This window comes from Emydura macquarii, unplaced genomic scaffold (genome assembly GCF_026122565.2).
Source record: "Emydura macquarii macquarii isolate MOO-44397 ecotype Brisbane River unplaced genomic scaffold, CSIRO-AGI_Emac_v2 contig_312, whole genome shotgun sequence".
In the NCBI taxonomy this organism is placed as follows: Eukaryota; Metazoa; Chordata; order Testudines; family Chelidae; genus Emydura; species Emydura macquarii.
Genome location: NW_027130449.1, coordinates 5,573,616 through 5,591,148, shown reverse-complemented (window position 1 = coordinate 5,591,148; position 17,533 = coordinate 5,573,616). Strand labels below are relative to the sequence as shown.

The 17,533-nt window shown below is 48.6% G+C and overlaps 1 protein-coding gene across 1 annotated transcript in view; it reads right to left on the bottom strand.

The window, feature by feature from the left end:
• The window catches only part of NTM (neurotrimin), a 631,724-nt gene that overhangs the window by 601,109 nt on the left and 13,082 nt on the right, over nt 1-17,533 (bottom strand). Inside the window, exons 3-4 of the mRNA XM_067564047.1 lie at nt 11,598-11,804; nt 8,344-8,459 (exon numbers count right to left, since the gene is read on the bottom strand). Of these exons, the coding sequence (XP_067420148.1) occupies nt 8,344-8,459; nt 11,598-11,701 (220 nt within the window). The 5' untranslated portion in view covers nt 11,702-11,804. The remainder of the gene's footprint in view (nt 1-8,343; nt 8,460-11,597; nt 11,805-17,533) is intronic.

The following is a 17,533-nucleotide window of genomic DNA, read 5'->3' as shown; positions in this document are numbered from 1 at the left end:
GTACGCTCCAAGCGCCCCATGTAAAATAGGGAGACCATGTCTACACTGAAGTGCAACAATGGCACAGACATAGATACTCACTGTGACACCAAGAGGGGGTCTCCCACTTCTGTAGTTAATCCATCTCCCCGAGAGGTGGTAGCTAGGTCATCGGAAGAACTCATCCGTTGACCTAGTGCTGTCTACTCTGGGGGTTAGGTTGGCATCGGTCTCTCTCTCCAGGGCATGGATTTTTTACACTCTCAGGACACGTAGCTATGCCCAAGCAAGGTGGAGCGTACACCAGCCCTAACTCACACCTCTGAGCGAGGATCAGAGGGGTAAGGGCTTCACCTTGCTCTCACTGAAGACAATGGGAGTTTTGCCATTGTTTTCTGTGGAAGCAGAGCCAGGTATTGGCTCTTTCAGGGTGAAATTCACCCCTCTGCAGATGTGCAGAATGAGGCGTGTTCCCCAGTAAAGTCCCATTTCAGTCTCAGGGCGTGCACAGGGGGCTGAATTTTAGGGCTGGCCAGAAAATAGTACTCTTTCCTGGGAAATGTTGAAGTTTTGGAATTGATTTTCATTCCAATGTAGAACAAAACTGTGACTTTTTGAAATTAAGAGAGCAGCATCCCCCACCATCCACCCATCCCCAGAATAGCCAACAGGCTGGAATGACTCAATTCCTGCACAGGGGTTTGAACCTACATCTCCCACCTCACAGGTGAGCAGTCAAACCAATGGGCTATTAGCAATTCTGGGGTGGGCTTTTGCTCTCACTCGCTTGCTCACTTTGACCTGAAATTCCATCCTGGACCTGAGAAACCTTCACATCCAAACTGCTGCATTGCTGCACACAAGTTTCAGTTGCAACAAACCCACATTTCCAACGAAAAAAATGTTTAGTCAAAAATATTCCCAAATAGCTCTAGTGACCTTCCCCTGAACTGAACAGAGAGATTCTACCCTCTGCTGCCACATCTTATATTGGGGAAGGAGAAAAGGATGTTAAAAAGTTCTCCCATAATCCCTCAGATCAGAGGAGAATTCCCAATGGGCCTTGCTGGCTGCTGTGGGTGCCACAGCCCCACCAGCGCTGCTCACAGCTCTGTGATCTGATTGCAAGGTCTCTGGGAACTGCAGGCCAGCTCTCCTCTTCCTACTCCATGTTAAACCGGTGTGGAACACAGCAACCCCCACTAGCTTGACCCAGATCTGTCAACTGATCAATTCTTCCTCCCCCTCCCCCAAGGAAAAAATAAATAAGGATTTGTTTTTTAAGCTAAAGCAGCAAGAAAATAAATGAACCCAGGCTTAGAATATTGAATGCACCAAATTAAATCTACAGAGTCAGGGGTGGCAAAAGCATAGCCAGGTGCCATGGAGATCAGACTGGTATATATGCCAGGTAGACTGGGTGGAAAGGAGGTAGTTTTCCTTGTGGCAGGTTATTTCTTCTGAAGCAGCTGGTGCTGGCCACATTCAGACACAGGAGTAGATGGAGCCCTCTCTGATCTAATTTGGAGGTTCCTACAGATTCCTATGGGATGGCAAGTCTTGCAGATGGATAATTAGAGATTATGGCTCAGATTCTGAGCCTTTCCTCTGCTCCCTTTGTTCCACTCTGGCTCGAGGAAACAGGTAACATCTTCCCGCTGGGGATTCCCCACTGGGCATAAATTGGCCTAGCTGATTCCTATACCACTCGTCCTGCAGCCCCTGGCAAAGACGGTGTGGAAGGACTGTAACAGGTGCACAAGTCCCCCTGGCCATCCCCAGCTGGCAGAAGGCACCCTGGGAGCAGTAACTAGCTGACAGAATGTAGAGCAGCCCCCAGGCTGTTCTAAACTCAGCAGAGACCGAGGCCAGTGTGAATCTAGCCTGAGGATCAAGGAATCATAATCAGTTCCTTTAAGCACCTGCCTCACGCTGCTGTACCCACTCCAGTACCTGGCTCTATCTGTAGGGCTTTGGCCATATAAATGTAAAGAGATTTTTAGTGCTGGTGAAAGTTACCAGACTAGCACCCAAAAGCCCTTGGTGGGATGCGTAGCATGGCCAAAGCCTGGAGTCCAACATGCAGTGGGAGGTTGTGAACTGCATGCTGGGTATCTCAGGGGTTATGGGGAGGGAATTCTCCCTGTTACCAGCCTGTTCTACAGTAGCCCCGTGGAATTGGAACCCGAGCAAGAAGTGTTTGTGTATCTGCACATCTGCCAGCCCCACCACAACACTCAAGAGCCCTGTTTGCTGGGTGCACTCCCCCACACACCACACTACACAAGCCCACTCCTTTCTGAGGTGGTACAGCTCTGGCTTTCTTCTGGTTCTTAGGGAATAAATCCTATGACCCAGTTTGCTAAGGGAGCAGCATCCCACAGAGGAGGCATGACTTGGTTGGTTGTTACATTCCACACAGTGCTTCAAACAAAGGGATTGAGGAAATACCACAAATACCCCGACCACCAAAATAAAAGCTAGAGTCAGGCAGAGCTTGTTGGCGTTGGGACCGTTGAGTAAACCAGCTGGAGGTTCCCACAATTCTGTCTCTGGAGCCCAGAAATGTTGGGACAAATCGGGGGGGGGAGGAGGAATCCTAGGAAAATTTTAATCTAAAGTCACTACCGCCCCCCTGCTTTTAGCTGACTTTGGTCTGGATTCCAAACTCATGAAACCTGCAGCTGGGATCTACTGGGAATGGGTGTGAGAGATGTCTATAGCACACAACAATGGTAACGCAATTGATGTACTGAGACCACCGCTCATCATGCTAAGCAGTATTCTATCGCTGTTTCCCTATCTTTTTAGAGCCATCTCTTCTCTCCTCTCTGATACTTATGACTGTAAGCTCCTAGAGGCAGGAACCATCTTTTTGGTCTGCATTTGTACAGAGCCTAATACAATTGGGTCCTGGTCCATGACTGGGGTTCCTAGGCGCTACTGCAATACAAGTAATAACAATGTGAACCCACATCCGCAGATTCCTACTGCAAGCTAGTTTATTACCAACCAAAGGCCCTTATTTACAGAGAGTCTCACAGCCTTCCTGCCCGCCACCCTGCCTATCTACCCAGACACCTCTATGCCCTCCAAGCACTGTAGTATCAGAGCACCTCATCAACATGAATGAATGTACCCTTACAATTCTCCTGTGAGGAAGTAGTGTGTTACCACCCTTATGTTACATATAGGGAAACTGAGGCACAAAGCAATTAAGTAACATGCACACAGTCTGTGGCAGAGCCAGGAATTGAACCCCAGTCTCCTGTGTCTCAGTGTAGTGTCTTATCTACAGGACCCTATATCTCCTCAATGTACCAGGGTCTCAAGAATGCCCTTTAGTGACATGAAGTCTATTTAGTTCACGTTTTAATCCATTGGGTCTAATGAATGTGCCAATTAACCTTATTAGCGGCCTCATTTTCAGAGGTGCTGAGTACCCACACTTCTCATGAAAGTTGTCAAGAATGGCAGATGCTCAGCCAGTCTCTAAAATCAGGCCACTGATCAGCTAAGGCTACAGACCATCCTGTGTGACCTTGGGCAAGTCAGTTAGCCTTTCTATGCCTCCAATCCCCATCTGTAACACTGGGATAACAGACCTGCCCTATCTCCCAGGGGTGTTTTAGGCATAAATAACCTAAAGATTGTGAGGTGCTCAGTTATTATTACAGTTATAAGTACCGATAAGTACCTTAGATAGGTTATATGGAAAGAACTTCTTTCCTCTTATGTCCTATATATAACTGGGGTATCTAATCCTGTACATATTGATTATTATTAGTATTATCTATTAAGCTGCTATCGGCTGCTGTTGAGGTGAATATCAAGTTATTTTTTACCTGAGTGGTAAATATTGACCAAAGTGAAACTAAGTCTAATATTTTCTTCAAGGGACAATAAATCTTGATACCTACAGAAAGAAGTCAATATATGTGATTTTTTTTTTTAAATACAGACATTCGTTGGTAGTCATCCTGCAGTATAAACTGCCAAATGTGGGGTTTTTTCCCCCTTCTAAATCTAGTGCGACTTTTTAGAAGGAGGCTATAACAATTCATCTTCAGCGGATTGGCACAGAAGGAGACGTGTAACACTCACCAGCCCACCTAAAATCCATAACACATGTATGAGGTTTGCTGACTGACAACTGCAGCATATGTAAGCTTAACTCACTGGTGAGTGTGCGCTATATGTCACTCTTTATGCCCAATCCACAGAGAATAGGTAGAGAGCCTTGTTTCTTTAGCTCAAGCTGTCCCAACTGATGCTTTAAGCTCTGCAGAGTCCCAGTTCAATCTCCAGTGTGTTGGCCAAACATAACAGCCATATACATGAGGCCAGGGATCATAACTGGCAATGGCTAAACCATTAGAATGATCCCCACCAGCAGGAGCGGAACCCAGATCTAGAACTGGTCAAAGAAAAAAAAATGTTGATTTTTTTTTTTTAAATAAACAGAGGTACATTTTCAAAGGACTTTCTTATTGTTTGTTTAACTTGATGTACCCCGGCTCCCTCATTCCAACACACAGACCTCTACCACATGAGCTAAAGATCTAAGGGGCAGGTTTTCAGATTTTGGAATTTTTGAGATTTTGAAATTTTTCCGTCCCAAATCAGGACAAAAGTCAAAATCGCCCAAAAATGTTGTGAGCCATAAATCCAGGCCAGCTCAGCCAGAACATTTCATTTCAATCATTTCTAAGTGTCTCAATTCTGACTATTTTTATTTTTCTTATCTTTTTAAAAAAATACTGTAAATTAACCTAAAATTTCTAAACAATGCGTCATTTTGAACTGAAAAACAGAAATTTCACTTTAAAAATGTCATAACAGGCTGTTTGGACAATTTCAAAAAACTATCCTTCCTCCCACCCCCCTCAAATTTTGAAACTAACCCTTTCTCATGAAGAATTTCAGTTTAGATGAATCAGCATTTTCAACAAAAAGCATTTAAGTAAAAATTCCTGAGCAGCTCTGCTGGTAACATTCAATACGATATTTCAATTTTTAAATGTGCCATTCAGACATTTCCTGGGTCTCTGCCCTACATGATGCAACTAACCTCTCCACCAATCATTTCCATGGCTCAGCTGTGCCAGATAAGTCACTTTTGCAACTGTGGTCCATACACCCCTCCGGTTGTAGAGCACCAAACTCAGCACAGAAAGGGCCCTGACGAAAGGATGCAGGATTCAAGCTATTGCTTTTCCTTCCCCCTGGAAGGCTGAGCTAATTTGCTGCCACTTGATCACACCAGAGAAAGAACCTGGTTTGGAATTCTGCTGATGCCAGAGATGCTTAATGGCAGGTGTTTGGCGATTAGGGTGGGAACATTTGGGGGTGATCTGAATGCAGCCACCTGTATGCACTGGAAAGGCAGAGAGTACCAGATGCAGCAAATGAGATTCCAGGAATAGGAACAAACGGCAGAAGCCAAACAAAATTGATCAGAAAGCATTAACAGGAACAAATCCCCCTAATAGGAAATGATCCAATTGCTAGAAAGAGAAATGGGGGAGAAGTCTGGGTCTAACTCAAGAGTAGGGTGGTGTGTGCTGAAGGGACAGCTCCTTCTGCTTTCCATTGACTCCATGAAAAATCAGAATCTCTTACCAATCAACCTCAGCTCTTGGAAGAGGCCAGGGCCCTAGGGAGCTAATCATCTCCCTTCCCCCCCCCCCCCTCCTCCCCATCTCTTCTTCTTTAATCAGCACTGATACCAAGGAAATTCTCTCCTACACAAAGCTTGGAAGCGGGGGACGGGAGGGCGGCAAGGGGAGAGTTACCAACCTGCTGTGGGCACTAGACACCTTTTCAAGAAGCAGAAAAAGGCAGGAAGTAGGAGCCCCGGCAGAAGAAGCAAGCTTAAAGAGAGAGAGGAGGAGAAAAATGCCTTGGAATGTGGACTGCATTTTAAGTAGCCCCGTGGAGCAATGCAATAGGGGTGGATCTTCCCGTACCAGACCAAGGCTGCCCAGGAGGGGTGGAAGTTTGATCAGAGATTGCTGGCAGACTGACATTTCCTTTTCCTTAAAAAAAAAAACCAAATAGCCTCACAACACTGATGTATCCCCACTTGCACTTGCTCTGGGACTGGAGGTTAAAGACAGCCATTTTTATATCCGATTTCAAAGTTGACTTACAGACCAAGCGACGTCCATCACTGCCAGAGGAGGAGGAAACTGGGGAAAGGGCATCAGCTTCCTCTTACTACACTAAAGCTGTCAATGGCATGAACAGAGAAATCCACGGAGCGACATATGGAAAACAGTCCCACAGCCAGACATGTCCTGGAACTGTCAGGTGAGGGAAGAGGTGATCCACTGTGAGTTGGAGCTTTGGTGCCTGGTGAACTCAGACTGTTTGCGGCAGCTGTTTGTCTGCCCAAGGAGATGCAAAGCTGAGCGCCTCCTTTGGTTGCACCATGGTATTGGTTTCTTGCACAAATCTGGCTTGTGCCAAGTTGCCAGCAGGGCCTTTGGTGTGTCAAAATGCAGGCAAGCCTTGCTCTCCAGGGAAGGGAGCAGACAGACAGGAGATTGCTGCTGCCTTTGTAAACATCTAGGGCCACACACCCCCGCTGGCATGAATGCACAACGAAATCCATAGAGCAACACGGATTTACACCAGCTGCAGACCCAGCCCTTCGGACTGGAGACTGACAGCACACTCAAAACTACCTCCATGCACCGGGCCCCAGAGCTACAGACCTCACTGTGCCCGCTACTCAGAACCCTTCCTGGTACCTCGGAGCTGTAAAAGGCCCGATTCCAAGCCAGTGCAGGCAGACTGGGGAGGGGAGGGATCCCTTGTAACCAATAAGCTGGGGTGTCATTTGCCCTGGGGCAAGACTTTGCAGGGTATAATAGAATCACATATTTTTGCCGGAAGCTGGGAGTGGACAACAAGGGATGGATCACTCCATGATGGCCTGTTCTGTTCACTCCCTCTGAAGCACCTGACACTGGGCACTGCTGGAAGACAGGCTAATGGGCTAGAAGGACCATTGATCCAACCCCGTCTGGCCTTTCCTTTGTCATTAAGGGTCTATACTGGCTGACTCAGCTTTGTCCCCCCCACCACACACACTTTTTCTGGAATGAGCCCCTGCAGACAGCCCTGCCCTGGGGGGGAGGGGCGGACAGGCAGACCCCCATGCTGCAACGTGGCAGGTTTATGGCACCTGAAGAAGGCAGCTCCCTCCCGGCTGCAAGGAATCGAAGGCGAACGGCCCTGGCTGCCCAGAGCGGCGCAGCGGGAAGCAGATGGGTCCGTTTTCCCCTGCAAAATCCAGCCCGCTTCCTCTCTAAGAGGCAAGCCCCGGCTTTGCCCCCATTCGCCCCAGGCTGGGCGGTTACGTAAGAGTCCCCGGCTGGCTGGAATCCAGGCCGCTCGCCGGCTCTGCCAAGCCCAGGGGGCCCGCTCTCCCCAGAGGGGACTGCATTAATACTTCATCAACTCCGCGGAGCTCAGCTGGGGGGGCAGAGCGGATTAGCGGCCAAGTATTTAATCAAGTTTGCGGGATGACCTTGCGAGTGGAACCAGAGACACGCGCGCACACACGGGAAACAGGCGATCGTCTCTTGCTCTCTCCTCCGCCTGCCCCCCTTGCCCCCCATCCCCGGCCCCACGCCAGGCGCTCGCAATCGGGTGCATCTTCCGGAGTGGAAGAAAGTTGAGCGGCTCCAGAGGATGCGGTGGTTCCGCGCACAAAGCGCAGCGGCAGAGCCCGGGGGGCGGGGGTTACTTCGCTGTGCTCGGCGGGGGGGGTTGGACGGTGGGGGGGGGGGCTGCAGGCGACGGTCCTTCTTAATCAGACGCCCCGCGGAGAAGCAGCGCTGCGGCCCCGCAGCCGCCGGCTCCCTTCCCCGAGCCAGCCCCGCGACGGCGCAGCGCCCGGGGCTGGGAGCGTCTCCCGGGACCCCCCGGCCCGCCGCGAGATGCAGAAACGCCCGGGGAACTTTGCCGCCCGGCCCGACCCCGCCGCTTCCACAAAGGTTCCCACGCCCCCCCCCCCGAGCCAGGCGAACATCTGTCCGCAGCTGCCGCGCATCGACTCCACCAGCCGCCCCCGGCCAGCCGACACCCCCCCCCCCCCCCCCCCGGCCCCCGCCTGTCTGTCTGTCTGTCTGTCTGCAAGTTGGGAAAGCGAGCCCCAAAGTTTCCTCTCCCCCCCGCCCCGCAACGGCTCAGCCGGGGACAGGACAGCAGGACGGCGTGTGTCCGTCCCGACCCGGGGCGCAGCCGGCCCCACCCGTGTGCGCGTCCCGCTGGCCCCGGCCCCGCGCCCGGAGCAGCCCCGCTGCCCAACGCCGGCGATTTCAATCCCCGCTCCGCGCTGCGCCGCCGCCCTACCTTGGAAGAGGAAGAGCGCAGCCAGCGCGGCGAGGATCGCCCACGGCAGAGAGCGCCGCATGTCTGCCCCGCGCCGGGCTCTGCTGGGCTGGGCTGGGCTCCGGCCGCTGCCCGGGCTGTGGGAGAAGGAGAGCGGTAAATCCAGCGTCCCCCCGCCGCCGCTCCTGGCTCCGCCGCGCTCTGCCCCTCGCACTGGGGCAGCAGACACGTTCCGCAGCCCGGCCGCGGCCAGCCCTCCTCCGCCGCGCAGCCATTGGTTCCCGGCCAGGATTGGCAGCGCGCAGCCCGCGGGATCGGGCCCGGCTGGTTAAAGAGACAGGTGCCCGCCGAGAGGCAGCCACACGCCCCCCGCCCCCCAGCCCTAGACTTCGGGGCCCTGAGCTGCCCGCTTCCCACGTCGGCCGTGCCCGCGGGGCGGTGGGGAAGCAGGCGGCTGGCGGCCGCTCCTCGGGCACCTGAAAGAGCTCTGAGCCTGCTCCGGGAAACTTTCAAAGCCCAGGCGAATGTCATCCATCGGCCCCTCTTCGCCTTCCCCCAGGAGGCCCCACCCGACACCCGCCCCCAGCGCTGGGTGCTTAGAAAAGAGCCACCTGCGGCTGCTTCCTGCCTTATTCCCATTGTATACAGTGGGGTTAGTCGGGGCCCTGACTCGGGAAACTCTGGTTACAAATGCTGTGCAGACTCGGCTTGAAACTCCCTTTAGCAGCTACAGTCACCAGCCTACTGGGGAGCCTGGGGGTGAAACACCATCTCTTTACCCCAGTTAAAAGCCAAATTGCTGGAGGGGGGAGTGCGCACTGCAGGAAAACCCCACAACACTTGAGTCTCAGAAACGTGGGCCATTGACTGGGGATTGAGCCAGGGGGCTAAAAATTGCAGTGTAGACATTCCGGCTTGGGCTGGAGGCCAGGGTCTGAGACCCCTCCCCCCTCATGAGGCCTCCCCAGGGTTCAGCCAGAGCCCAAATCTCTGCCCTGCAATTCTTAGCCCCACAGCCCCAGCCCTGAGAGTCTGGGTGAGGGGCGGCTCTACTGGGGTCTTTTATTGCAGTGTAAATAAACCCTAGGTCTGCACTAGTGGTCTAAACCCACTTAGCCAACCTGAGTTAAGAACATTTTTTTTTCGGTGAACACATACCCTGAGTTAAGCAAAGCTCTTCAGGGCAGGAACCATCTATTAATAGCCATGTACATGCAGCACCTGGGACAATGGAGTTCTGATCTCAGTTGCCGTGTGTACGTACAGCGCCTGGCACAATGGGGCTCTGATCTCAGTTGAGGCCTCAAGATGCTACTGAAATAACAACAAGTAGAGGGTGCAGGGTCTAGAGCCCAGGTCACTGAGTTGTCATCTCCATTTGCCCCAGAACTGGTGCAGCTTCAGCAGCACAAGCTTCTCCTCCTCGTGGCCCTGCCAACACGTCCAAACTCCACCTTGGAGTGATCTCCCTGCCCACTCTAGGGCTAAGAGCCCCCATGTCCCCTTTGATCCCTGGCTTCTCTGCTGAGGCTACCAGTAATCATGCCAAGTAGTGCCAGCTGTGCTGTGAGTGTAGTCAGGAGGGCACCTGTCTCCCTGGAACTGACAAGCACTGAGTCACTTTCAGATTCTCTCTCCCCTTCCCAGAGCAGATTATGTCACTTCCCTCCTCCAGTTCTTCCACTGGCTCCTCCTGGCCCTCAATAATGATGCCAACCTTCTTTTCCTTCTCTTGGAGGTCCTGCACAGCCCCAGATCTTGTTTCTCCTGTTTCCCCCCTTCTCCATACCACCTCCTTTGCTCTTCCAATGAGACCAGCCTCAATGCTCCTTCATTTCCTCGGTGCATAATCTGCGGTCTCTTACCTTCCCCTTACATATGGAAGAGCTTCCCAAGCCCAGGGTAACTCGCCAGACAGACAATATTCAGGAATAGACACTATCCTGGAATGTATGCCTCAAGGCTGGCATTTATTCCACAAGTGGAATAATTCCTCGTGAATACAGTGTCCACAAGGGGAGTTATTCTAGCATAGTTCAAGCAGAACAACATATTCCACTATAGCTGTGTGGGTCCATCTCCCTATGTAGACAAGCTCTTAGACTGCAGTCCCCTTGGAGCAGACACAGTCTTGTCACTCACATCCAGTACACACCAGAGCATGTTCTTGGTGCTTGAGAAATAGATCATTTTCCTCTCTGTGTTGGGGTTTGATGCAGCATATTCCAAGCAGGGAGGAGTGACATACCCGACCACCCTCCTCTGCTCCGGCCCAAAGATAATGCCTGCACCACACTCCTTGCCGTGCCCTGCTGCAGCCAAATTTCAAGAGCATCATGGGAGGTGCTGGCACACAGGTTCTATGGGACATCACAGGGTGGATTTCTGCTGTGAGAAAAGAGCCAGGCGCACTGCCGTGGCTGGCCCAGCTCTGCTGACTCAGGCTCGCTGGGCTCAAAATTGTGGTGTAGATATTTGGGCTCTGGGGGGAGCCCAGGCTCTGAAACCCAAAGAGGGGGGAGGGTCTCAGAGCCCAGGATCCAGCCCAAACCCAAACGTCTAGAGAACAATTTTCAGTCCCGCAGCCGGAGCTTTGCGAGCCCGAATCAATTGACCCAGGCTCTGAGATTCAGTGCCGTGGGCTTTTTATTGCTACGTGGGAGTGCCCAAAGACTGGCAGACGTGATGGGACAGAAGAAGGGCCTTTTCTGAGTGTGTCTCGGGGCCGGGGAGGACTCCTAGAGGAGCCAGAATACAGATAACTTCACAGGACTAACACCGAGGACTTCACAGAAACCATTGCTCTGCACTCAGGCTGCTGTACCGCAGGTGCTCTCACACACTGTGCAGCATGTTCAGCAAATCTCAAGCCCTGGGTGGTAGCTGAGGCAACCCACGCTACTGAAATCCAGTCTGCCTTTAGGATTTAGTCAGCCTTAGAGGGCCAGATGCTGATCTCAATTACACTGGGGTAAACCTAGGGGTACTCCGATACAACACTGATGAGGCTCAGATAGACTCAACTGATGTGAATGGAGTGACACTGGATTTATTCTTTTTATTTGTATTAGAGTAACACCTAAAGCCCCCTACTGTGATTAGGGCCCCTTTGTGCTAGGTGCTGTATATACACAGAGTAATGGACAGTTTCTCCCTATAGAGCTTATAATCTAAATAGACAAGACTAAGAAAAGGTGGGAAACAGAAATGAAGATCCTTGGCCAAAAAGTTAGAAAGCAAGTCAGTTGCCAAACTGGGAAAAGCATGCAGGTTACCTGATTCCCAATCCTGTGTTTCCACTGGGCCATGCTTTCTCGAGCTTTACACAGAGTGTAATGGAGAGCAGCAATACTTTAACAATTATCTTTGAAGGAGGCATAGAAATTTCCTATTGAAAGAGTCCTGTAGTACTTTCAGAATTGCAGGGGCCATCTTTTTGTTCTGTGTTTGTACAAGTGGGTCTTGGTCCGTAACAGGAGCTCCTAAGCAATACAAACAAATAATATTATTTCTTAATGAATGCTCACTATTTTCATTAGTGGCCAGAATATCTCATTATATCACTTGGGGAGACTCAGAGTCCATTAAACAGCATTATAATCACCAAAGAGGTGATGCAAAACAAACATAGAAAAATAACATCTTGGGGTTTCATATTTATTCTCCCTCAGAGACTTCCAGATCTGAGCTGTTCGCTTTGCAATTCAAAAGGCGATTTGGCTGCAAACTCTCAGACAATCCAGCTGTGTTTCTCTCACTCTCTCTTCCACCACCACCACCACCTATAGAGATTCTTAGAATTAGATCTGGGCCAACAGTTCTGCAGAGGAAATGTGGGGCACAACAGAACCCAGCTCCCTCTTCTGAAGTCACGTTGGCAGAGCTGACCATAACACACTTGTTTGGTCAGTAAACAAAGCACATATGACTTGATCACATACAAGCATGAGAGAAGGAGCCAGATTGTCAGTGGTAACTGTATTGAAGGCAAATGGATCTATGCCAATGTATTCCAGATAAGGAACTGGATTCTAAGCAATTAACATTAGACCATTTTCACATAACTTTTCTGATTAGAGCTGGGTGAAATCAGCAAATATTCTTATTTCCCCCCACTAAATTTGCTGACAAAATATTTGCAGTTTTGCTCCTGTTCCAGGATATTTCACAACCCCTAAAGTTTTATGTTGGATGTCGTTTTTGTTTATTTTGTATGGGTTTTTGTGGGGAGGAGAGAAGGGGAGTTGCTTGAAATAGTGGATTGTGCATTAAGAAGGAAAGGAATATTTCAGAATCTCATGAACGTAGTTTTGAACTTTTACTCACAACTAGTTGTACTTGCAAGAAAGAAATGAAAAGAAAATTTACATTTTTTTTTCATGGAGTTGGATCAGTTTTGCAAAATTGAAAGAAAAAAACCCCACAAAATTCACAGGTTCTGAAGCATTCACACTTCCCAGGCAATGTGTTGCACAGCCGTAGAGAATTTCTGAGCAGAACCACACTATACTGAAAAGCTCTTTCAAAATGCCACCGCCACCAATTTTATTTAAATGCCAATTCATTCTTGGTGTTCTAGGCACAATGCCTGATATATATCACACTCGGCTTGATTCTCTCCTGACCTGCATCTTATGCAGTCATTTACTGCCCCAATGCGTGTGAAATGTTGCCACTGGGATTTGATAGCATTTTACATGCACTTTGTGCTAATATAAATGAATAGGCAAAGTGCATGGAAATGGGGAATCAGGCCCATTTTGACTGCTCAGCTAAACCAAAGGAGAGAGAGCCTACACTCTGGGATTGGAAATAGAGGGTTGACATGCCAGAAGGTTTTTGCAGCCAGACTTCAGCACATGAATAACCAAAAAGGGCTTCTTGTAGCTGAATCTCTTTGCCTTCCAGCTCATTTCAGTCTCAGAACTACATATGTGGTATTAGTAGCTGGGGCTTTAAGGGCTGAGCTTCCCAGACAGGGAGGCACTGTGGGGAATGGTGAAGCTCTTGTTGATATGCACAGCCAATTGGAACAAGACGCTGATTAGAGCAGAGCTCTTGCAAGGCGCTTAAGTGCTGAGCAATCACTGAACACTTCAGCAACCATATAAGACAAACTCAGAGGGACACTAGAATGCAAATGCTTGAGTCCCGCTGGCATACCATGGGAGCCATCAACAGGTGACTAAAACATTGGTGATGGCAGGGGCATGTCCTCCTTACCCCAGCACAATGGCTGCATCTGTACCCAGACAGAGACTGAAGTAACTCTATACAGCTTCTCTGTTCTCACAGTCACTCCTGAAGGAGATACTGGGCCCCATGCTGGTCTCACAGCTGTCTTACACTGGTGTAACTCCTTTGACATCAACTCCTGATTGACACCAGGGTAACAAAGCAGAATTGACTGTTCTTTCCACTTCCCCCTACCCCTCCACAACTACTACCCAGAACTGGGTCCCCTGGCTCGTAGGCACCCATCAGAGATTCTCTACTCAGGGAAGAAGAATTTACAGGGCAAAGGTTAGAGCTATCATACACATCCAAGAGAAGGGACATTTCACAGTTGAATCCCTGCACTGTGCTGACAGCTGAGGGATAACCGGGGGGAAAAGTGTGTGTTTGTTTCTTAAATTTTAAATAAATTTAACACTGGTGAAAGATGATGGATTGACAGGCAGCCGTGGAAACTTAAATCCCCTAGGCAGATCATAACCAGTGCCAATACAAGCTTCCCCCTATACACTGTTTTGCCAATGTGTCTCACCAAAGGCCGGATGGACCATCTATTGAGGTAAAAAGTCAGTCACTGGAGCTCAATCAGTCCTTAGCCACTCTGCTGGAATGGGCCAGAGAACACACTAGACGTGCTCTGTTTTCACAGTGTTATTGATCTGCAAATGTTTCATGTGTGTTTAGATATGATCAAAACTGCAGTTTATGTAGATTAGCTCTCTGGTGCTAGCTACCAGAAAGGACTTCAGCGATTCATCCTTCAAGTGGCTGAGTGCTCCCGGGAGCTGGGGAGCGCCGGCAGTCCTCATTGGTTTTGCTGAGACTCAAGGGCAGTCGGTACCTTGTAAGACTTAGTCCATCAAAATCATTCGTACCTTCTTGTGCTTCAGTTTCCCCATCTATCAAAGGGAAAGGATGCTACTGTGACCTTCTTTGCAAGGCGTAATCTTTGGATAGCTATGCGAGGGCTGGGTATAATTAGTATTATCTTCTTACATCCTCTCTCTTTTTGTTTTTCTACTACGCCCTCAGCACATAAGTAAGTTATTAACTTGGAATTGATACCACCCTAAGAGCGCCTCTGGATTCGCCCCTGCTCGCATAGGCAACTAATATACTGGAATGGCTTGGAACGGTCGATTGGATTATTCCACTTAATTACCTGCATTATATGCCCTAAAAACCAAAACAACGTTGTGTATTTGCCAAAGAAAAACGAACAGTTAACAGAGCCCTATGCAGTAGCTGCTCTTCTTAAAGATTTGGGCTATGCATTATTAATTCACACAGTACTTGTTCTAAGCATGTATACTTATCCGACACACCAGAACAGCTCTCACGGAGCCTTCGTCTTATGGCTTTGTGGAACATCAACTTTTCATGCTGAACAGCAGGTGATGTTCAACAGAACGCCTTGCAATAAATGCCTAATATCTGTTATACTCCCTACATATCTACGTGTTGCGCTGATATGCACCCCTAGACAAGGGGGCTGCATCCAGGAGATATGGAGGCATGGGAGAGAAGGAGTTTGTTCCAAGTACAATACACACTATGTATTATTAAAGAGAGATAAATACACACACACCCCACACACACACAGTTGTACGGAAAGCAGAATTTCCATTGTTCAGGACATGCCACGGTTTCAAAATTTGTTTTGGTTCTGAACCAGAATGAAATGTTGAATTTTGAAATTTCCTATGAGCCAAAGTTTTCAGGGGGAAAAATTCAGTTTGGGTCAATTGAAAAAAAAACAAAACAAACAAACCACATTTTGATTTCTACTTTTTTTTTTTTTTTTTTAAATATTTTTAATATGAAGTAAAAATAAACTTCAAATGAAAAGTTGTTTCAAAAGAAAACATCAAAAGGTTCTGTTTCAAAAAATCTCAAGCATTATCAAACATTTTAACCCTATTGAAATGTTTAGTTTCTTCTTTTTTTTTTTTTTTAAATGAAATTTCATCCAAAATCGGTACAGGTCCACAGAAATCTTTGATTTTGACAAAACGATATTTTCCAATGACATATCTTCCTGATGGAAAATTGTTGACCACCTCCACGTAGATGTGTGTATATAATTACTTTTTGTATTGTGGTAATGTAATGACTCTGCTAGGCAAGGCTAGGCTAGGCTAGCTGTGAAGGAAGGCAGAGAGAAGCAAAGACAAAAAGGGATCATTTTACATTTTTAGAACTTTTAAAGGAAAGCCCCAAAATTGTACCAGAAGCATAAATAATATAGAACATTACTAAATATTGACTATTTATCATAATAAAATATAGGTTACCAGCTCATTACTTTTGCGAGCTAGTACATGCTACTCTTCCTTACTCTGTACAGTGAGCACCCAACGCACTGTTATTAACAAGAATAAAAGAGATTACTTAACACACTGTGTCATGTCAGAGAAGAATCAGTTTTTCCTCTCCTTGGTTCTAAGTCCAGCTCCTCTCCGGCTGTCCTGTTCTTTGCTTCTCATTGGCTTGAAGTACTCCTTAGATTGGCTATTCTCCGGTGTCTGTACCTCTTTTCACCAAGTTTATCCACAAGTGGGGTTTCTTCACCTACTGGGCCCTCACTTGTCCATTAAGTACCTTTGAACTGTATTCTGTCAAGGGCTGTTCAGCTACTTTCTCCATTCATATAATTCAGGTCCTTTGTGGGTGGGCTTCTTGTTTACAATTTTCAGGCTGTTTTCATCTAACATGACTTTTTGATCAATTCCCTTTTTCAGCAACTCGATTTCCTTTCGGTTTTTTCGCTTGATACTTTCTCTGCTCCATCTGTAGATTTTATTTCCCTTCTCTAATAGTGTCTGTTCACTTACCCACGTCTGTTTTTTCTGCTTCTCCTGACCTGAAACTTTTCTTGTTTTCCTTCTTTCCTCCTCCTCACTTCCCAGTGCCCTACTTTTATTCACCTGTTCTTCTTTTATCACCTCACCTCCTACCCCAGCTCCAGTTCAGCCGCTAGCTCAGCATTGAGATTCTTCTCCTTCCCTCCTCTTCCTCACAGGATTTCCTCCCCTCCCCCAATCTACCCCCTTAGGGCAGATCCTGAACCCCCTCTCCTGCTGGAGCTGCCCTATCACTGCCTCTCTCTCTCCCCAGGACAGCAATCTGGGCTGAAGCACCGCAGCTGCTAGTACCAGAGTGAGGATTACTACAGTAGCACTTGTGGGCCCGAGCAAAGATCAAGGCCCTATTGTGCTCAGTGCTTTGCACACATATGCGAAAGCCCCTCCCAGAACAGGTTACAATCAGTATAGACAAGTCAGACAAAGGGTGGGGGGAAAAGAGTTATCTCCAATTTACAGATGGTGAAACAGAGGCTTAGCGAGGGTTAGGATATGTCTACAGTGCACACTAAGCCTGGGCTCTGACTCAGGTTTGATCCCAAACCCCACTTCCATCCACACACAGATCTGTCTGATATGAGTCAGCAAGCACTCAGGACCCTTTGTGAGTTGGGTCCAAACCCTGTCATTTTGCAGTGCGGATGTTCAAATGCAGGCTTGGAAACACCGAGTCCACAAAGCCAGGTACCACAGACCCAGGTTTCCAATGCAGTATAGACATACTTAGAGAATCCGTGGAAGAGCCAAGAATTAAACCCGTATCTCTTGAGTTCCAAACCAGTGTTTTGGGAACTGCTGCCTGGCTTTCAAGTCTACGCTGCTGCTGCTAACAGTGACTTGCATCTTCTCATTGCAGGAGTAATGGGCAGGCAGCAGCATCCTGCTTCGTGTGAAGTCCTATTCAGGTGCTAGCTCTTGGGAGGAGGTGGGAGTGAGAAACAGGCTAGGAGTGGGGAGAAGGCTAGTTTATCCTACTCTTCATTGTGGTTCAGTGTGATAAGTTAGGACTCCCAGTCCTCTCTCTCTCTGCGCCATGGAGACCCCACCACACTACATGATTGGAAGACACAAAATCAGAGCTGGTCAAAAGATTTCCAGGGGAGCCTTTTTTC